The following is a 21,769-nucleotide window of genomic DNA, read 5'->3' as shown; positions in this document are numbered from 1 at the left end:
CTAAAGATTCGATGTGACGGAGAATGTGAAGAATTTTGCAAAATTTTCTGGGAACTAAACAAGGCCTACCCTGCCAATGAATTCGATATTCAATTCGGATGTGTGTGCCAGCCAAGTGACAACTATATATAACAAACAGCACAGTATTTTGTATCTGGAGCCCAGATAGAATTGTACGTAGCACACGACTTCTGCTGTTCGCCCCTAGTTTTCTTTGGCGCCAAGTCAACTGGTCCCTGACGTACGCCGCGGCTGGTCACTGGTGTGCTCGTGCAAGCAGGAGTTCATCCTATCCACCCAGATGTGACCCAGACACCGCTGCAAAATTCATCGATATGTCTCGCGTTCGATGGCGTCATACGGAACAGGAACGCAGAAATGTACACGCCTCACGCCCTCACCGATCGGTGGGCTGTAGCCCGTTGGCTGGCTGGCTGGCTGGCTAACTGTTCACTTTGTCGAGCTACGTAAGCAGGCAGGCCAAGTGGCCAACTCAACCTGACAGTTTGCCCATCCTATGTAGGAGTAGAGTATTATGTACCAACCGTGCAAGCAGAGCGGTAGGTCGCGGATCATTTCAGCAGTTAGCTCGCACGTCGGCTTCTCGTTTCTGGTTGCTAACTTTACAATATAGGGGTCGTCGATCGTCGTCCATGGGTACCTGCAAAACGGCAACACCGTCTGCCATTTCCATCCCATAACCTAATACAGAATGCTACACGGATTAATTAAACTATTGGAGTCATCATGCACTCATGGCGCAGCTAGTATCCATGATCACCAGCAGGGCCAATGTGCATCGCCATCGTCCAGCTCGCGCTCTTGCATATATCTGACGGCCTTCGGTACACGGTCCTTGGCAGCTAAGTCACCGGTGGAAGAACGTGCCCAGAACTTGCAGGGGCTGGCACTGCTAACCGACTAACCGAGATCGGAATCTACTCGGAGGCACACACATGCGACTACGATGCATCATCACAGCGGTGCAACACCGGCGGCACCGACGAGGCGCAGCCGCCGCCGAAACCGGCCGCTGCGGGCTGCGGCTACGGCACCGCGGCATGCGGCATGTGGTAGTGGTGCTGATGGTGTCCCAGCCGCAAAACCAAGTGCGCGCGCCGCGGCTAAGCAACTCCGAGTGCTGGGTGACACCGACGCGCCGTGTGTTGTCACCAGCGCTCAGCGCATGCCGCGCAGCTCTTCTGGCCCGTGCCGCGCAGGGGGAATCCCCCCTGGAAACGCCGCGTTCCCACCGGGCCGGCGGGGCCCCCTCCAGCCGGAGATCCCCCCGCGCCCCCGCGTTCAGACCCGTGGACCCCGCGGTGCCAGCCCACTCGCCCACTTTCCAACTCGACGTCCACGCAGGATTTACACGGCCACGTCGGAGTCCGGCGCCGCGCCAACGTTAGGTGCACCGCGCGGGGGAACGGTCGCGCCTGCCTCCCTCAGTGGAAGTCGCCGTTCCCTCATCAAACTATAAAAACTCCCGGCCCGAGCGAGCCGGTCGCACAAAGACCACCAACCTAATCTATCATCGGCTACGCAGGAGCAGCAGCAGCAGCACCGCAGCGGGCGGCGCCGGCGACAACATCGACGACGACTGAGCAAGGACGACAAGAAGAAGAGGAAGGACAATCCATGGGCAACTGCGCCGTGACGCAGCACGCGGTGACGTCGTGGGCGGACGACGGCGAGTGGGACGTGCCGTCGGCGGCCGAGGAGGAGGAGGAGGCCGCCGGGACCAGCGGGAGGAAGGACCACGGCCACGAAGCGGCGGAGGTGACGATCAGGATCACCAGGAAGCAGCTGCAGGAGCTGATGGAGAAGAGGGCCGGTGGCCTCCACGGCCTCAAGAGCCGCCGGGCCGCCGCGCAGCTGCTGGCGGACGTCATGAACGCCGGCCAGGTCTACCACCATCTCCACCACTGTAAGGCGGCGCACTGGAAGCCCAAGCTGCAGAGCATCCCGGAGGCCGTCGAGTCATGACGCACGGCACACTGCTGCCATGGCGTTTTGCTTGCCTGGTTTCTCCTCCTCGTCTTCGGTTGCTTCTTCGCAGTTGCAGGCTGGCAGCTTTTCATTGGGTGACTCACCGTGTCATCATTCTTTTAGTTTGGATGCAGTATACAACGAAAGATGTACAGAAGTAGGGAATTCTTGAGCAACTACCCATGTTTTACGTAGCAGAGCATGATCAACAACTCATGGTCAGCAGAGTACTACACTTTTTGCTGATTGGTTCCCTCAGTTTACCATGCAGAGCCAGGCCCAGGACTGCATACTCCATGTACAAATTGATTCCGCTTCACTAAAAGCCCACTATTCCAGCATGGAATGCTTATTTAGCTTGTGCTTGACGCAAGAGGCAACTAATATATGTACATTTTATATTTGGTTTTTTATTTTATTTTACTGAGCTTACTCTATGTATTAGATTCTCTATCTTTTGCGCCCAGGGGAACTTCTTTTATCGACAAAAAACTCAGGGACCTTCTTCAGGCTAATTTTCCAGGCCACAGACAAAAGATGATGAGCAAGAGCTAGTTACCAAAAAAAAAAATCAGTAAAAAGAACTCACTGGTAGTAGTTAGGAAAAGCGAACAACTTTTTGGTGAGAATTGAGCACTTGACCCCAAGAATGTACTCTATCGTCTATGAAAATGCGCAAATGCCTCATCGCCTCATCATTCTGTCGGGACCAGGACACGTACCTTCACTACGAAAATGAACCACACATTTCGCAGGTCAAAATTTACCACACAAAACCTGCTCAGTGCTTACAAGAAGATGGAGACGATGAAATGGCCGATCCACATTAGCAGTAGGTGCGCACCAACACACGTTGACAAGACGAGGTCCAAATCAAGGTTGCTCGACGTAACAATCAGTCGATTAACTCTCGAGTGGTGGCCGTAGTGTAGCTGTCGGTTTGACCGCAGGTGTTGCTCTCTGGGCCCCGTCCTCCAGAGCTCTGAACTGGCGTTTTCCAGCATAGTGACAAATCCGTATGTATTTGACATGATGTATATTTTCGGTGTCCTGAACCTTCAGTCTGATGGTGGTTAACAGATGTTAGATGTAGAGCAATTATTAGGTAGGTCTTCTTTCAAAAAAAAATCATTTGGTAGGTCAAATGTTTTTGGTGGACTTTTCGCATACGAATTTATGGAAATAATTAAAAGGACGAAACAGGACTACGCTGATTCTAAAATGACGTAATAATATCCCACTTCCACACTCAATCTTCTTGTAGTTGTAGCATGTTAAGCCTAAAAATATAATAACTAGAGAGCAAGTCCCTCGAGGTATTTATTTGTTTGAACGGATGCTAATAACAAAGGTTATCCGCACAAACTATATGGTTAAGGGTGTCCGTAGTGGTTACCAAATGGCTAGTTTAGGAAGAAATTTTTATTGGCTATCGAGAAGAGAGATTAAATAGCTAGCGACTCCCAAATAGCTAGGACATCTAGACCGCTCTCCATAAACAACTATCTCACAACCCACGTAACTCTCTACTATCGTATTCTTTGTTTATTATTTATGAGACTCATCTAGCTAACTATTTGTAATTTGTCATTGAAAACGTCCTAAGTGACGTTAGATTGCTAGAAGCTAGATTTATAAACCAAGTGAAGCAATCAATTACAATTGAGTGCTGCAATTACATGTGTGAAGATATGCTGATGTGTGTATATCTGCATAAATAAGAATTGATCATGCCCTGTGCAAGAGATGACAACAAATTAAACAACCATATTGTCTGCCTAATTAAAATCCATCTAATGGAACGTGAAATAGCATATACTCCTATATCTCTTGTGATTGTCTTCATGAGTAGCAAAGGTACGTAAGCATATATATGTTTTGTAACGCCGCAGCATGCTCGTCAACTAGTAGGAACTGTTATTATGGAGTCCTATAGTGTTATCAAACCCGGATAGTTGGTTAATTTGGACTAAATAAAAGCTCTTGATTTGTTAGTTTAATCAAGGTTTGAACTAATGATTCTTGCTTCATTAGGTTAATTCAACACCATCAGCCGAGTCGTCGTGATTATTCACAATAATTCAGAGTTTCAGACATCCTTTGTCAACCATTGTTTTGATCAGACTCTAAAATAAGCGGAGCTACCAAGGTGATACGTTGGACTGTAGACCACTCTAAGATTTTAACCAATATTAGAACTATAATTGATATGTTATTTAGTATCATAAAGGTTATAAACATAAGGAACATCCTACGATTTGGCTTATTGTATCTAGATGGACCACCCTCGCTCTAAATTCTAGCTATCCCAGAGTCAAGTAGGTATGACGAATAACAGTTAGGGGGCATTGCACATTATCTATGGTTGTTGGTAAGAAAAGGTAGGACATGTCTATTTCAAATGCAAGTGATTATGTGCTGCTCAACTCTGATCCCGAATGTCCTATGTGATAAAAAAAACACGATTATGCTTAAGGGAAAGTCGAGTGCTTCAATATAACAGCGCATCTGAATTTTGAAGCGGATGTTACTTGTTCCAGCTAGTCAAAGAACAATTAACAGTAGAAAAAATGCTTTGGGACCAACTTTAGAACTTTGGGAGCAAACTCAGTAGCAATAATTAGTTCTAATCAGACATAGCAACAAGAAGTTCCAACTAGACTTAGTCCCAACCACGACCCTACCAATCAGTGAGCGTTCTTTGCACTACAAACCAACAACCTCGTCATGATTTTTCTTTTTAATTTGAAAAACAATGTTTCTGCAACATTTCATTTTTAGAAAATTATAAAATTATACTCACAACTTTTGTCCAAAACATTTTTCAGGGATAGGACTCACCATCATGATTTCTTATCGTAACTTTTACAATGTAGTTTTGTATATAACTTTATAGGTAACATGGCAACTGCTTATTATCTTTGCAACTCAATTTTTGCTCATAACTATCCGCGAGCAAATTTATCATAACATATTCTTGTTCGGCAAGCGATTTCCAAAATGATCTGAATTAGTCAGAATTCAATTAGGAATCAAACCAATGGCAATCATTTTCAACCAAACACAGCCACAAACCAGTCAAAACCTAGTTCGAATGGTGAAAGAACATGTATCCTAGTGGTTATAAGAGCCTCAGTAGCACCTCAAGTCCTGGTTTGACTCCTCGTGGTAGCGAATATTCCAGGACAGAAACAAATAGCTAAGGATCGGATGGTGCCAAAATGCAGCATTTGAGCAGATAGAAATGGTCAACAATGGCTAGCTTTTCTGAAAAACTAAGGGTTCTATTCCACATCATAAAACATAGATGAATGGCTTTTCATCAGTTGATCCAGAAACCTCGCCCAAAGATTATGATGCTAGATGCCTAGGGTAGCAGCATCGTAGGTTAACAGAAGCATTAGCCTTAGGAAAAAATTAATAGGCCATGTGGATAGAGCAAGTACGTAGCTGTCAATTTCTCCAACCCAAGTGAGTGCTCTCCCCTGACACATCAGTGGCCTATGGCCCTCAAGTGTTGCGTATTTGGGCACTATGATCCCTCGAAAATCTATAGTGAGGTTGTTCTTCTCTTGTTCCAATGCACACGATGATGAGCACTTCGAGTTTTTCATCAAACGAAGCACTTGTGCCTTTGCAGGCTGTTTTGACACCCTACAAAGGCTGATGATAGATATGACGTGGACACCAGTTGCATATGTGAAGGTTGATGTTGGTCGGTGACCAAAAGACGCCATGGTCTATTAGGCAACCATCAACCTGTCGGTGAAAGTGCATCTCGACATGATGCGCTCATCATCCTCTGGCAGATCTTTGGAAGGCCAAATTAAAACCGCCTTGATCATCGATGCTACGGACATCACCACGGCAAGACTGCTACGCTCTGCCACCGAAGACGCCGGAGCCTAGCTAGGCCTGCCAGTACAAGGAGCCTTGGTAGTGGCCTGGATTGACTAATTTTGATCTTGGTGTAGCATTTGTTGACTCATCCGTTTTGCTCTGCTCTTTTACTTCCTCTCTCTTTCATAATGTACACTTTATGGTATATACTGGAATGGAAGTACGTTGTATGGTTCGAGCTTTTGCTCTCTTAATTAATATAGTAGGTGTGAACTTCCACCGAATAAATCGAAAAAAAAAAGCCACGATGTCGCATCGGGGAATCTCTGCATGGGAGTTGGCAAAGAACGAAACGAAAAAAAGGCTAGCGTTAGGAAATCCCTGCATGGCAGTTGGCAAAGAACGAAACGAAAAAGGCTACGAACCGGTGCGACATGCCGATCGCCGGAGAAAAGAGCATGATCTTATTCACGAATTGTTGTCGCTGCATGATCTTATTCACGAAGTTGTCGCAGTTTAAAAACAGCTGCGGACACGGCAGCTGAAGCCTTCCAAATCTGCGCACGGTTGGTCACAAACGCACGCACGGACCCTATCCCCATCGGCGCGGAAGAGAGACCGGCCGGGAGCGAGACTCGCTGTCGCTGGACCCGTCCCTGAGTGACTCCCTGGTGGCTTCCCGGTTAGCGCAAGATCCTATGGAAAAGCCGCGTCCACACTGGCCAAGCTCCTTTCCGTCCTTCGCGTGGAAAGGAAAAAAAAAAAGGCTTTTGAAGATTCCGTCTCCCCCACCAGTTTCCCACCGTACGTCACGCCGTCCCCCCACCCCCACCACCGTCCCGGTCGCGGCTGCCTGCCTGCCTGCGCCTCCATCTCGCCGCCCGCACTAACCTCTACTAGTCTGTAGAGGAGGAACGCTGGGTCGCCGCGGCCGTCCACGTGGCCAGATGGAAAGCGGAAGCCTCCCCGGCCCGCGAGTCCGCGACACGGTCTCCCGTCCAACTTGGCATGTAAAGCACAGCACCTCTCGAGCTCTAGCACCGTAGTATAAATAAGCTTCTCGTCACCAAATCCGGAATCCTCTCGCAAAGCAGATCACGGCGACGATAAGCGAGCAACCGACGAGCATTAATCCCAGAAACCAAAGCTTTTCTTTGAGGGAACCCAGAAACCAAAGCTCGGCAAGAGGACGCCTCTATTCCGTCCGCGCGCGCCGATCGATCGAGTTCGAGGCACAGCGTCGATCTGCAAACACTGCTCGATCGATCGCGATTCGCGAGCGGCCAGCACGCATGGGGAACTGTCTGAGGCCGCAGCGCGCGGCGACGTGGGCGGACGGCGACGAGTGGGAGGACGAGGCGGAGGTCTGCAGCAAGGCGGCGGCCGCCGCCGCCGCTGCCGTCGAGGAGAAGAAGGTGGAGGTGAAGATCAGGGTGACGCGGCGGCAGCTGCAGGAGCTGCTGGAGAAGGCCGGCTGCGCCGGCGGCCGTGGGCGTGGGGACGGCAACGGCAAGGCCAAGCGGCGGCACGTGGAGGAGGTGCTGGCCGAGCTGATGGCTTCCGGCAGGGTGTGCTACCAGCATGAGATGAGGCGGCACTGGAGGCCCGCCCTGCGCAGCATACCGGAGGCTGTCGTCGAGGAGTCGTGATGATGCATGGCTCACGAGTTCTGAGCCATCTCTCTCGATCAGAGTTTTCTGTCTGCTTAGTTCTGTATGTGCATAGTTGAGTTGCTCTAGGAAGATGCAGGTGTTAGCGATTCTTTCCGAGATATTGTACAGGCGTACAAACTGAAAATGCTGATCAGAAGCAGTTACTTGAATTTTGCACAATGTTTTACTATCACCTCGATCTGTGCCTACTCCCTTCTTGCATGCAGATGCAAAACGGTGGAATGGCAGCTAGGCATAGAGAATAGTACTGCATGACTTTGCTCTCAGCAACGACAAGTACGGATTATTTAGGTGCAGAGTAGCGATCTTACAGTACTACTTTACTTCCAGGAGCTAGTCAGTGCAGGCGCTATGTATGCTCACCTACTAGAACTTCAGGTCACGTCCAAAAATCACAGTCAAACGGAAACTCTGTAGCGGAAATGGACAGTTACCAGCTCTGTATTGCGTCCGTTTGTTGGGTGTCCGCTTTGAAGATTGAACTAGTCCATTCTACGTAGCACTGGGGACCGGTGATAACTTATATATCACGTTGAGGCTCGGACCAACCAATGCTAGCCGCGTGCGCGGGATGATGATGAACTAGAGTCGATAGTTGTTGGATTACGTAGGGCTCATCTAATATCTGTAGGCAATGCAATTTGAGCATTTGAGGCATGGCCTTTACTGTTTGGTAGTACTTTCTCCGTCTCAAATTATAAGTTATTTTAAGAATCTTGAAGAGTCAAATTTTTTCAAGTTTGACTAAATTTATATAGTAAAATAATAACATTTTTGGTACCCACCAAGTATCATTAGATTATTTGTTAGTTATATTTTTATAGTATACCTATTTTATGACATAAATCTTTATATTTCTCTCTATATTTTTAGTCAAACTTAAAAATGCTTTGACTCTTCAAAATTCTTAGGCTTATAATTTGGAACGGAGGGAGTACATCCGATATTCATCTTGAATTCACCATTCACGGAAACCAGCACTGTCCTCAACTCCTCATCATCCTGTGCGATTCCACAACAACAGAGTACAGTAGGCTCCATCCATTTGTTCATCAGGATAGCTAATCCTTTGCGTTGGTTCGATCGCTGCTCCTTCGCTCATGACTCCGTGCAACACGAAAATGACGGGCCATCGCATGACAACAACTTGTGATCTGCGCGCCCGCGCTAGCTCGCTCCTCTCGTGCCTAGTAACATCAGCGAGCGAGGTCCGTGGCCCTTGTGGCCTTGTCTCCTCGTACTGTAACCACCACCTCTCTACAGAACAAGCCAACCTAAGGCAAAGCCACCGCCTTGTTGCCCTATCCTATAAGCATCACTTATACCTTTGCGGTTTCCCTCTAGACTTGTTTCAAAATCTAATCTAATCATATAAAATAAAAAATAGAATGATATCTAAGTTTTTTTTGAGGAGAATGAATGATATCTAAGTAGAGATACTTAGGTCAAAATAGAATGATATCTAATGAAAAACGGGTGAAAGATCCGATCACGAAAAAGATATAGCATGTTTAGACCTACGACTCTCGTTCTCTAAATAGACTTAGAGTAAGACATAGGGAGTACATCAATAATCTGCTACTTAAGGGCCTAAACCGTTATAGATATATGTTCACACATGATATCGACTATGTAGGTATCACCTTATGTCTGTTCGCTGGTATAAAAGTCATGGCTGAAATTATTGTTGGCTAATTTATTGTGAGAGAAAAACACAGTTGATAAGACAAGCGAATAGGTTGATAATGAAGCAGAAAAGATGTCGAAAGCACGGGACGTGAAATACAACCGCAATCTTCCTCTTCTCTTCCACTGCCGATATTAGAAGTAGAGATACTTATCGTTAGAGAAAAAATATATATTCCAGGATATATATATATATATATATATATATATATATATATATATATATATATATATATATATATATATATATATATATATATATATATATATATATATATATATATATATATAATATGTTTATATACATGTGCATCAATTATATGTGGACGACTATATAATAAACTTAACCGGTAGATTAATTAAGGGCATAAGCTTTTGAAACATTTCATAATGTCAACCTCCACGCAACACTTCATTTATAACTTTCCCCGAGGTGATTCTAGAAAGAACTCAGTGTACTACCCTGTGTTCATAAAGTAAGCACCTAAATTCAGCTAGGCAAAGGTCTGGACAAGATCGAGGTGCTTCAGAACTAGGGATGTCAACGGCTCACAGACCCGTCCTTGCGGGTCCTCCGTGAGCTTTGGGTACCTGTCAGGTGTTTAATCTCACAATAATATATCGTGATGATTACATTAATAGTTATAGAAAGTTATAAAACAAGCAAAGTTTGTCATCTATATATCACACATATAGTCATCTACCACATAGATACCATATAATTATATATATTTTTTATGGACTAAACATTAATACACTACTATAGGATTGATTTCGCGTGGAGTTGCACTTTAGTGAATGGAGACGGTCACAAAATCCAATCGTCTCGGAAAGTACTGAGTGATTAACGGAAGCGGGCGGGTTTTTTACAGAGACGGCCACTTTTACCCGTCTCCAAAAATGAATTTATGGAGGTAGGCGTATTAAGATGGCCGTCTCCAAAAATAATTTATTTTCGGAGGCGTTCTTCTTAAGGTGTCTGCCTCCATAAATCTATTTTTGGAGGCAGACACACTATAAAGCTCACCTCGTAAAAAGGTTGAGGCCCAAATGACCCAGACGCGGCCCGCCTAACAACCATCTTTGATATATATAGACAAAGTTAGGGTTTGTTCTTTCACTCTCTCCTCCATCAGTAGTCCTCTCTCCGTTCGATTCCCAGCGGCGCAGCCCCCATGCTCGTTCCTCTCTCCCTAGGTGCTCCCTCCCTCTCTCCTGTTGGCTCTCTCCCCCTCATATCTCTCCTGGCACTCCCTCTCTGTGGTGGCACGAGAGCGCGAGTCCGTGTGGCGCGGTGGCCGTGGTGGGACGACCCCTCCCTCCCAAGCAATAAGCAGGCTTCTCCCTCCCCCGAGCGTGAGCAGCGACGACTTCTGGTGGCTCTCCTAGGTCCAGGCGACGGATCCATCAGTGGCAAGCTCAGGGCAACCAAATCCATCGATGGCGAGCTCAGAGCATGCATCGGTGGTGACCTCGGGGCGGCTAAATCTGTCGGCAGTGAGCTCGAGGTGGCTGGATCTGTCCGCGATGAATTGGCTGCTGGATCTGTCAACGGTGACCTCGGGGTGGCCAGATCCATCGGTGGTGAGCTCGGGGTGGCCAGATCCGTTGACATGCTCGACGGTGGCTGCTCCCGGCGGTGGCAGATCCCGACGATGCACGATACGTGTTGTGGATGGGCTCGACGCCAGACCTTGGATGGACTCATGTCTAGGCTCGTTTTTTTTTTAATTTTTTCAATTGATTAATAGAGGCGGGCAAAGCAAGCGCCTCTATTAAGTCTCGACTCTCGATCAACTAAGGCCTTCCATTAGAGGTGGTTGTGAATACCCGCCTCCATTAATGAAAAATGACTAACTCCATTAAATTTTCTGTACTAGTGATACTTAGATGTGCTAAACATGTAGGAACTACTCAATTTATCCCGAATTATAAGACGTTTGACTTTTTTGATACCAAGTTTGACCACTCGTTTTATTTAAAAAATTATGCAAAATATCACTTCTTTTGTCGTGATTTGATTTATTAATAAAAGTTCTTCAAGAATAACTTAAATTTGACTATATTTATATAAATTTTTTGAATGAAACGAGTGGTTAAATTTGGAGTAAAAAAAGTTAAACATTTTATGCCCCCAATAGCCGGCACAGGTGCGATTTAGCACTCGCTTCCCCGACCCTCGTTCATTTCGACCCCAGACCTGATAAGACACGTGGGTGCGATTTTTGGCACCGGCAGCGTCCCTGCAGGTTCAACTGTCATCCGTTCTTGATATCTTTAATTTGAGATTTAGTGCATGGACACTCAGTTCTTCGGCACGTTGCACCAGCTATTGCCGGCGGTGAACATTCACAGCAGCGCCCTTCTTTTTATTTTGGAACAAGCGTCTTCATTGAAGAAGAAACCGTCGTGGTTGCCATGAATTTGTCAATATAACAAGTCGTTCCAAATTTATTTTTCATGACCATATGATTAGACATTCTAGATGGGCACCTGAGAGCCGTATGAGAATGTTGTCCTTTGGGTTTGGGGTTGACAACCATCATATATATATGGATGGACGAACCTCCATTTCCTCGAGTAGGTGGAAATATCATGGAACAATTGTTGTCCTGTATACACCGGTGCTGTACCATGTCGGATATTTCAAGGTGGAATACTGAGGTCGGGCACGACACGTTGGACGAATCCAAAATCAACATCTTGAATTCCTTGAGTACGTAGCCTACATATACACTCATACTACCTCCGGTTGAGAATGCAATTCTAGACTCTTTTTTTTTGTTTCCGTGTCCAAAGTTGAAATGAATGTAGATAAACATATTGATATTTTTGACACTATTATAAAAATATATCTCATAATAAATCTAATAATACTAATTTTACATCATAACTATTTATATTTTTATATATAATTGGTCAAACTTGACATACTAAAACATTGCACCATGCTAGCGTTGCATTTTTTAGGGGACATAGGGAGTACAAAAGAAGACCACTACCACTATTCTGATTGAAAATTCCATATTAGTCCCTGTTTAGATGTACATATATTACATGAATCCATATGGGTAACTTAGTTGTAGGTTAAGGTGCATTCACCTCTTTAATTGGGAACCGATTCCTGAAAGACCAGGCTGTCCACGTTAGCAAAATAAAATCTAACCGTTTGATCTGGTTTTAATGGCTCAGTTTTACTCCACCGTAGTCTAGCTCTGGAGTCTTCCTGTCTTCCCCCGAAGAAAAAGCACTGAGGAAAAAAAGGCCGCTTCCTCATGCCGGCCCTCCCTGCGCCGCCGTCTCTCCCTCTCTCCCTCTCTCCCCATGCGGCGGTGCACCGGTTGGGCACTAGCGCTAGCCGCTCTCCGACGCGGTGGTGCATCGGCTCCTCCGGATTTTGGCCATGGCGGCGGTGGCGGTAATCCCCTACCCTGTGCCATGCCCCTCTCCGTCTCTCTCTGTCCCTATTCTCTACAGAAGTGCTAGCGCAGCAGCCGGCGGTGGTTGCGGCTGCTCCCTCTCCCTCTCTAATCTCCGGATTCGCTCACTTTTCGCTCTCGTTGCACGGGCTGGCGGCCATGACGGCGGCGGTGCTCCATGCGGCGGAACAGGCCTCGGCGTAGTGGTGGTGGCCCTTCTCCTCCTCGCTCCCTCCTCTCTGCCCCCGATTCCCTTCCTCTTCCGCCCTTTCCTTCTCCACGCGGCAGCACACCGGGCTCCCTGTCCTCTTTCTCTCTCTCGATCTCTCCCGAGGCAACAGTGGCGCACCACCGACCGCCTTCTCTACCCCTCCGTCCCCTGCGGTGGTGAGTCCCCATGATTTCATTTATTCTACCTAATCTATGCGAGTGTTCTCAATACCTGATCTATGTGACTGTTTTTAATATATGGACAGGTTGTGCTAAATTTCCTTTCTTTAGAAAGCAATGGGGTTCCAGGTAATCATATATTTAAGTCTTCCTACAATATGTCCACCGATTGCTGCATGTTACTATAGACTAACAAGCTTGCCATGTGAAGAAAGTTGTTAAATATATGTTCTTCTTATTGCTTGTTTCTAAAATTTTATGCCATGGATATAAGTTTGCTTCCTCAGGTTGCTGTAAGTATCAATGATTTAAAAAAGTCACCTCCCATGTATGCATCCACATTATGACTATCATCTGAAACCTTCCTCCTCCCATATGAGGTTCATGGTACTACCATTTTTATCCTAATTAACAGCCCCTGTATTTTACCAACCTTTCCTATAGCAAGCTATGATTACTTTGCTTGGTTACATTTCTTTATTTCACATTTGTTCTGACATTTGACATTATGCAATTGATTTATTCTGAATTTTTGCACGTGCCTATTGCTGAGTATATCACCAGGAACATACCTTCCCTTTTCCCCTTGCTGCTACCTGCTTAGCAAATCAACGTGGTGATTAATGGTTGTGGATCCTAGGTCCTTACCTTTGAGTTTCCAGAGAAGTCAGTGCTTGTATGTTAGACCAATATAAATGGATGTGTTGCCCTGTAATGTTCAGACTTCAGAGGATACATTTTCTGATAACACTGAATTGTTTTCTTGCTGCAGGGTCCTTTGCTTAGAAAAGTGTTGGTTCAAAGGATAGCCACAGCAAGATATTTAAAGATGAATGAACCTTTCTTTTTTGTGTGCTCCCTACCTACTCTGAAGCTGAGGTGCACTGTTTTTTAGCTACAGGAGGTGCAGTGATGTGTGTTGTTTTGTCCACCTCTCCAGGATTTCATCCATCTGTTCATGACTAATGGGTTCTTGATTATGTGCAGACAGTGACACTGCAGTTGTGGACAGTTCAAGGTTATTCTTTATTTGTTGGTTATCCCATTTGTTTAACCTTCTCATGAATTTGGGTGTCATGATTCAGTTAGCTCAAAATAAACTGATTACCTTATGAGCCAGGTTAAGAAATATTTCTATAATTTCTAGATTAGTGCCTACCAACCTCCACTGTTGGTATGATTGTTACGAGATCAACACACTTTTAGTATTGCACAGAGTTTCCTAAATACTTGTCACCTTATAAACCTAAAATGTCCTTACAAATCTCATTGCATTCTTTTTTTTGGTGCATGTGTATCTCAGGCTTATATTGATTTATACGGCTATTTATTATGGGAAAATAGTTTTAGATTGTGCAGGTTCATGCGAGATACTCTTTTTGGTTCCAATAACTAAGCTACGCACATGTTTACCTGTGCCAGTTAATTAATTCTTTCCTACAATAGCCATGGACTTCCAGCGACAAAGCCACATCCCCATCGCCCATCAATCCCTGGCCCGTCCGATCTTCCATCCAGTGGTTTTTAGTTACCTATTTGTATGTGTGCCTTTCCCCATTGGAACATTGTATCAGGTTTCCATGTTGATCATATGCATATAGAATTAGCTTTCAGCTCTTTGCTTCAAAGAGAGCTGTTCTAGCAACTCACTGATTGACCATTGCACCTGATAAAACTTTTCATTAATCTTAAAAAATCTTCAATGTTTGTGCTTATATGTTTTTAACTTCTAAAATTAGATGTTGACTATGGAAAATACAGAGATTTAAAAAACCCTCTTTGTGCTTTCTCAAAAACTACCTTTTTGATGCTTTCATATGCACACAAACATGTACAAGTATATTTACACCTATAACATCTATATTACTTTCGGGCAAAATTCATCGGACCCTTATTGGTCGCGCGCAGGGGCGCGCGTTTCCTACTAGTATATGTGCATCCCCAAACAAGCCCTCGTGTTCTCCCACCATCTCTCCAAGATTCTTTGCACCAGAGGCGTCTCGGGCAAATATGAGGCTCAGTTCAAAACAATAAGTAAAGACCTAGCATCTATTATCAAAATGTAAAAAAGATAATATCAAATATCAATATATTACAAAGACAATGTATAAAAGATTACCTAAATAAAATAGAGATTGTGGATGGAATTTATATTAGGCAATGATCTCCGTCTGGCGTCCTAATCTGGGTCCGGCCGTCTAGGATTGCTACTAGGTCTCGACTCTTGAACGACGAACAACACCAAGAGCGAGGAACAAGTCCAAGGGAGGAAACCACTCACGAAGGGTTACAAACTTATGCGAAGAAGAACTACCCGCCATAAACTTTTCTAATTTCACGATCATAGACTCAATGTGCTTTCTCTCGAAGGAAGTAGCAAGCCATGTTTATTGAGTCTCTGTGACTAATTTACTAATTAAAATAAATCTAAAATTATTATATATACTCACTTAGGCCTTGTTCAGTTCACCTCAAAAATTTTCAAGATTTCTCGTCACATCGAATCTTGCGGTACATGCATGGAGCATTAAATATAGATGAAAATAAAAACTAATTACACAGCTTGTCTGTAAACCGCGAGATGAATCTTTTGAGTCTAGTTACTCTATGATTGGACAATGTTTGTCAAATAAAAACGAAAGTGCTACAGTACCCGAACCAAAAATTTTTGTGGACTAAACAAGGCCTTAGTAAATTTTGGGGCCCATAAATTTTGAGGCCCAGTTCGGTCGCACAGCCCGCACGGGCTCTGGGACGCCCATGTTTGCACCTCCCAATTCATACAAATGTACTGCAAACCATCACATGTGGAACTCCTCGTGTTCTCCCACCATCTCTCCAAGAAGATGCCTTTGGTCTTATGCTCCGCAATTGCGTAAAAGGTTCCAGCACTTGGTAATAATTTCTAAGCAGGAGTTCTTCCCACCTCTGAAGTACAAGCGGCAGACTGAAAACCCTCATCCTAAGACTATCTTCAATAATCATCACCCAAAATACAAGACTTATTTGTCCTTTGGGTAGCGTAAAAGGTTCCATACTTATTTTTAGTCTTCTTCAACAACAAGACCTAAAAGACAACACTATCTGCAAATGGGTCTCGGGGAGAGAGACCCAAATTGGATTTTCTGTATGGGTAGTCTGTTGGAGGCTATAGGCTATAGGTATTGTATTGTAAACCTATTTTGGGTTTGGGTTCCCAAATGCATGTCGTATTGGAGACAGCCTAATCAATGGAACTCCTGAACCCACCCACACAACTCAAAGTCTCCACGTAGTTTCTTCGTTCCTTTTGTATTGCAAGGAAAAAAAAAAGGCGCGAGGCAGTACGCCCTTGATGCCCCCCAAAGATTCGCTTGAGAGCCCATTCACACCAAGGCCGGCCCAACCGCCCGCGACAAACCGCGTGTGGGTGTGGTGTTGTCGGTCCACTACTCCACTCACAGTCACACGCCACCTCGCAGTCGCAGCCCGACGTCGGGCAGCGCTCGCTTGGGAACGCGTCTCAGCAAGGCATCTGTCCTATCGATTGCCTCGTTGGCGTCCCGCCGAGGATGAGCTCCTCTGACCTGGGGGCTGGGGCATGACCCTGCACGCCACGTCGGAATCTGGAACCCGCCTCCGCCTCCCCCGCGTGACATCATGGGCGAGAAGAATAGCAGAAGGATCGGAACGGCATGTGCAGTCTCATTGCTGACCGCCGCCGCATCCTTCTTCCCCACCGCAGCCTCCCTCCTCCCCGGCCCTTGCTCCCTTCCCGCCCTATAAATACTCGCCGAAACCCATCTGGTTACATTACTTATCCGTCTCAGAGCAGCCTTGTGCTTCGAGAGGGGAGAGAATTCAAAGAAGCAACAAAGAAAGTAGCTTAGCTCAGGGCAGTTGATCAAGGCCTTGAAGCAGATAGTACGCGTAGTAGTGTCCATGGGGAACTGCACGGCGTCGCAGCGCGCAGTGGAGTCGTGGGTCGACGACGGCGAGTGGGAGGAGGAGGAGGAGGCGACCTCGTCGTCGTCGGACGGCGAGCACCACCACCACCACCACGACGACGAGAGGAGGAGAGAGGACCATCACGACTCTGAGGTGACCATCAGGATCACCAAGAGGCAGCTGCACGAGCTGATGGAGAAGAATGGCAGCGGCGGTCACGGCGGGCTACCGCTACTACCAGGGTTTGGGAGCGGCCGGCGGTCGGCCGAGCAGCTGCTGGCGGACATCATGAACTCCGGCGAGGTGCATCACCGCGACCACCAGAGGGAGGGGCACTGGCACTGGAAGCCCGCGCTGCAGAGCATCCCGGAGACCGTCGAGTCACCATGACACCTACACGTGTCTGATCTCTCGTTATTCATTTGGTGGTTCTGAAGTGATTCGGTCGTCGTTGTCTCCGCCTTTTGTTCGGTGCAAGTGTAATCACTAATCAGTGTGTAAATATCAGAATTTTCAGACATGTACATACTTAAGTCTAGGGGAAATTAATGAATTGTTAGGTCCATTTCAGCTGTGGGAAACGAATTTGTGCAAGGCCAGTTCCTGAAGTTCCGTTCATACGCCGTCCAGTATGATCGCAAAAGACGAGGAGTTTAATTACAGTAGGAACAAAAGTAATGCGAAAATATACGACTGAAACTGGCAAGTGGCAAAGCAAACGAAGTTACGAAGCATGCATCTTTTGGTCCTTTTACGCGGCCGTCTGCCGTGCGCGGGCTTGGAGAATGGAGACCATGAGCGGAGGAAATGAAGGCGGGCGGAACATCGCGTGGTCGGCGCGCGTGGAGTGGCCAAGGCCACCCTGATTTTTGGCCGGCCGCCGGGCGGCGTGCACGCTAGCCGCTCCAACCTTCGCGGCTTTGACGGAGCGCGATGGCCCACGGGCCACGGTCGCTTGCGCCGTGTGTATGTTCGGGCGGGCCACTGTCAGCGTGCCGAGGCCCCGGACAATGGCCTACCCAAGCCGCTACTGTGTGGAATGGACATGGCCTATGCGGCTACACGGTGAGAAGATGCACATTGGCGGTTCGCGTGTGTACTACTCCCTCCATACCAAATTGTAAGTCATTCCAAGAATTTTAGAGAGTCAAAGCATTTTCACGTTTGACCAAAATTATAGAGAGAAATACAAAGATTTGTAAGATAAAGTGAGTATACTTTAAAAATATAATTAAGGAAGAATCTAATGATACTTAGTTGGTATCATAATAATTATTATTTTATTATATAAATTTGGTCAAACTTAGAAAAGTTTGACTCTCCAATATTCTTGGAATGACTTACAATTTGGGATGGAGGGAGTACAACAGTTCATGTCAAATGATTCCCGCAATTTACGTACTGTATATATAGTATGCATGTTCTACATTTCATATATATGTATGTTACGCATCCATAAATGTGAAAACTAAAATAGCCGCCATGGTTATTATTGTTGCTCATGAGTTCATCAATGAAGCATTAACCAATACCGCAACTGCAACGAGTTTACCTTTAAATAAACACAAACGAACACTGTTACTTGCATTCGGCAGTTTCAATCAAACAAACGACAGTCAATGACATCTCGCCCTGCTGCGGCCCAATGTATTAAAACCGCCGCCCTCCTCAAAATGGCGAGAAAACGTCTTACAAGTTTGTCAACCTCGTCGTCTTCTATATAGTATCAAACAAAGCGCAACAGGCTTGGAACTTCGACACGTCTCGAGCAGCATATGGCCTCCAAAGAATTCATCGTCGTCTTCCTTTTAATCCTCCATGCCGCACTGACGACGGTCCACGGCCAAAACATCATCGACCGGTGCTGGCGCCGCCAGCGCAACTGGGCCGCGAACCGGCAGCGGCTGGCCGTGTGCTCGGTGGGCTTCGCCGGGAAGATGCGGCAGAACCGCGGGGCCGGTGTCATCCGCTACACGGTCACCGACCCCGGCGACGACCCGGTGCGGCCGCGCCCGGGCACGCTGCGGTACGGCGCGACGGTGCTGGCCGGGAAGGTGTGGATCACCTTCGCGAGGAGCATGCACATCAGGCTGGCGCAGCCGCTGTTCGTGAAGAGCTTCACGGCCATCGACGGGCGCGGCGCCGACGTGCACATCGCGGGCGGCGCGGGCATCGTGCTGTACCAGGTGCGCAGCGTCATCGTGCACGGGCTGCACATCCACGACTGCCGCGCGCAGCCCGAGGGCCCGGCGGTCAGGCCCGGCGGCGCCGTGCAGCCGGCCGGCGGCATGGACGGCGACGCCATCCGGCTGGTGTCGAGCACCAAGGTGTGGATCGACCACAACTCCCTGTCGCAGTGCGAGGACGGGCTGGTGGACGTGACGGTCGGCTCCACCGACGTGACCATCTCCAACAACTGGTTCTTCAACCACGACAAGGTCATGCTGCTCGGCCACGACGACGGCCACGCCGCCGACAGCCGGATGCGCGTCACCGTCGCGTTCAACCGGTTCGGACCAAACGTCAACCAGCGGATGCCAAGGATTAGGCATGGCTACGCTCACGTCGTGAACAATTTGTACATGGGATGGAAAGACTACGCCATCGGAGGGAGCATGGGACCAAGCGTCAAGAGCCAGGGCAACCTGTTCATGGCCTCCGGCCCAGCAGATAACAAGAAGGTGACGAGAAGGATGCCGGTGGCGGGGAGGGATGGAGGGGACTGGGCCTCCATTGGGGACTCCTTCGAGAACGGCGCTTTCTTCAAGCAGACGGGCAGCAGGGTGCGCCCGAATTACAACAAGCATCAGGCCTTCGCGGCAGCCAGCTCCAACGAAGTAAGGTCGCTGACCAAGGACGCCGGCGTTCTCAGGTGCTCTGTCGGCGCCGCGTGCTGATCAAATGGAGACAAGAACCAGATGCGCCCGCCACTATCAGAGAGTTACATGTTGCGTTATTAGCTTGGCACGCTTACATATTTGTGCGTTGGTCTGTCGTGGCCTTTGTGTCTCAATGCATCTCCTTTCTAACCAGGGGCGGCACCATGGTGTCGCAGTGTGGCAGAACACAACATGAAGCTTATTGGAGCAACCAACATGAAAGTCTAACGCTTCTCAAGATTATAAATTCAATAGAAAGAACATGCAAGTGGGCTCAAGTGCTACCTCTGCTGCGGAAAGAATGTACTTCTACATGTAGTACCAAGTCAAATAACTGGTTATTTTTTAAAAAGAAATATTAATATTTATAATATTAACTAAGTATCTTTAGATTTATTATAAAATGTATTTTTATAGTATTGTTATTTTTTCAGAAAATAAACAACCTTAAAATAGTTTGAGTTACTCATCCCTTCAAAAAGAAGAAGATGTTATTTTCGTTTTTCTGAAGAGTCAATAAATCTCAAGTTAAATTTCACCAAATATATTAAGATATATTAATATTTGCGATGTGTAGTAAGAATATTATTAGATGAATTAATAGAACATACTTTCATACACAAATGTGAGAGGGACTAAAGTTTAGTCCTGGGATACAAACACCAAAGCTTAGATCTAAAGTCTCCAAACATGTGGTCTAAAGTGATGTATAAATTTTAGCTAACCCCTCAAATCACTTTAGATTACAAAAGTGACCTAATGAAGTCTAAACAACATTTGCCTAAAAGACAAATTTGCTCTCACAGTTATCTCCTTTCATAGTTCACCCAGGGCAGAATCCCCTGCCGCCGCCACACACCCACCTGCATCGTTGTTGCGACAGTTCTACATGGAGCTGCCTCGCAACCCCCCATTGTGCTAGTCTTCCCCACCGGTCTGAAGCACGACAGACTATACGGTGACACGGGCGCTCAAGGAGTGCAACTTTGGTGCCATCATCGAGGTGCGGCACCACATCCAGGGCTAGGCCATCTGAGGTGTTGCTACTACAAGGCGAAGGGATGGAGTTGGACAGGGGGAGAGAAGAGAGGGTAAGGGAGACATATAAGCCTTTTTATCCAATCAGGTCTAAACTTAGCTTATATGATATAATCGGTCCCATGGTCTAAAGTTTATAATTGTTTAAAGTTCAGTAAAGAAGCTTTATATTCAACACTTAGAGGTGTTTCAGGGATATTTGACAACTTAGTGTTAGATGCCACCTAAACACTTGATTGGGAACAAAAACAGAATCGAGTGTTTTTATCCATAGAATACTCGATTTTCATAACTGTCGGATCCAAATCAGATGAACCGAATATAACTTATAATAATGCAAACTATTAAAGAAACAAAACAAAAAAATATTAGCCAGATTATTTCTATGGAAGCTAAATAGGAAGATCTCAAAGAGGAACCAAATCAAACATACAAAAAGCTAAAAAAAAAGATCAAATAATTGTTCGAGAAATTCTAACCATTCTCGTTTACGAACAATCAAATAGTAAATATGGTCCAATAAGATGTAATCAGTAACTCCTAAGCATTGCAAGACTTTTCATAACTTTCTCGCCCGATACTTGAACCGGCAATGGTGAGCACCCCTTCTCGTTCTTCTCCTTCCCTCTGGCATCGTGCAGGCATGGGTCCATGGTGGGGCCTAGTGATTATTGTTTTTTGAAACCCGGCGTAGGGGTGAGGTGGGTGGCGTGTGGGCCTAGGCGGTTTCAAGGCGCGAGAGCAATGCCTATAATCCAAATGGGTCCATTGTGTGGATGCGTCTCCAACACACGGAGAGAGATGAGCATGGGAGTTGGGACCCGGGGCACGACGCTGGACTTCACTCGCGCGTCCGTGGTGACACGGTGAGGAATAGACGTATAAGATCAAAACGATCGGAGGTAATAGGTCGCTTTTTTGTTAGAAT

At 46.5% G+C, this 21,769-nt stretch overlaps 5 protein-coding genes across 5 annotated transcripts; all 5 read left to right on the top strand.

The window, feature by feature from the left end:
• LOC8082387 lies at positions 1,495–2,485 on the top strand. Its single transcript, XM_021457364.1, has one exon. It carries the CDS (start codon positions 1,639–1,641, stop codon positions 1,984–1,986), a length of 348 nt encoding a protein of 115 aa, XP_021313039.1. The 5' UTR covers positions 1,495–1,638; the 3' UTR covers positions 1,987–2,485.
• On the top strand, positions 6,825–7,942 carry LOC8082386. The gene has a single exon (XM_021457427.1). The coding sequence runs from the start codon at positions 7,122–7,124 to the stop codon at positions 7,476–7,478; it is 357 nt and encodes a 118-aa protein (XP_021313102.1). The 5' UTR covers positions 6,825–7,121; the 3' UTR covers positions 7,479–7,942.
• On the top strand, positions 12,472–14,145 carry LOC110433301. Its single transcript, XM_021455121.1, has 3 exons — positions 12,472–12,994; positions 13,084–13,126; positions 13,770–14,145. The coding sequence occupies exons 1-3, from the start codon at positions 12,592–12,594 to the stop codon at positions 13,804–13,806; spliced, it is 483 nt and encodes a 160-aa protein (XP_021310796.1). The 5' UTR covers positions 12,472–12,591; the 3' UTR covers positions 13,807–14,145.
• Positions 16,705–17,500, top strand: LOC8082385. The gene has a single exon (XM_002458582.2). The coding sequence runs from the start codon at positions 16,919–16,921 to the stop codon at positions 17,312–17,314; it is 396 nt and encodes a 131-aa protein (XP_002458627.1). The 5' UTR covers positions 16,705–16,918; the 3' UTR covers positions 17,315–17,500.
• LOC8055006 (probable pectate lyase 4) lies at positions 18,608–19,953 on the top strand. Its single transcript, XM_002458581.2, has one exon. It carries the CDS (start codon positions 18,700–18,702, stop codon positions 19,819–19,821), a length of 1,122 nt encoding a protein of 373 aa, XP_002458626.1. The 5' UTR covers positions 18,608–18,699; the 3' UTR covers positions 19,822–19,953.

This window comes from Sorghum bicolor, chromosome 3 (genome assembly GCF_000003195.3).
Source record: "Sorghum bicolor cultivar BTx623 chromosome 3, Sorghum_bicolor_NCBIv3, whole genome shotgun sequence".
Classification (NCBI taxonomy): domain Eukaryota; kingdom Viridiplantae; phylum Streptophyta; class Magnoliopsida; order Poales; family Poaceae; genus Sorghum; species Sorghum bicolor.
Note: the sequence above shows the minus strand (reverse complement) of the source record. Positions and strands in the feature narration are given on the sequence as shown.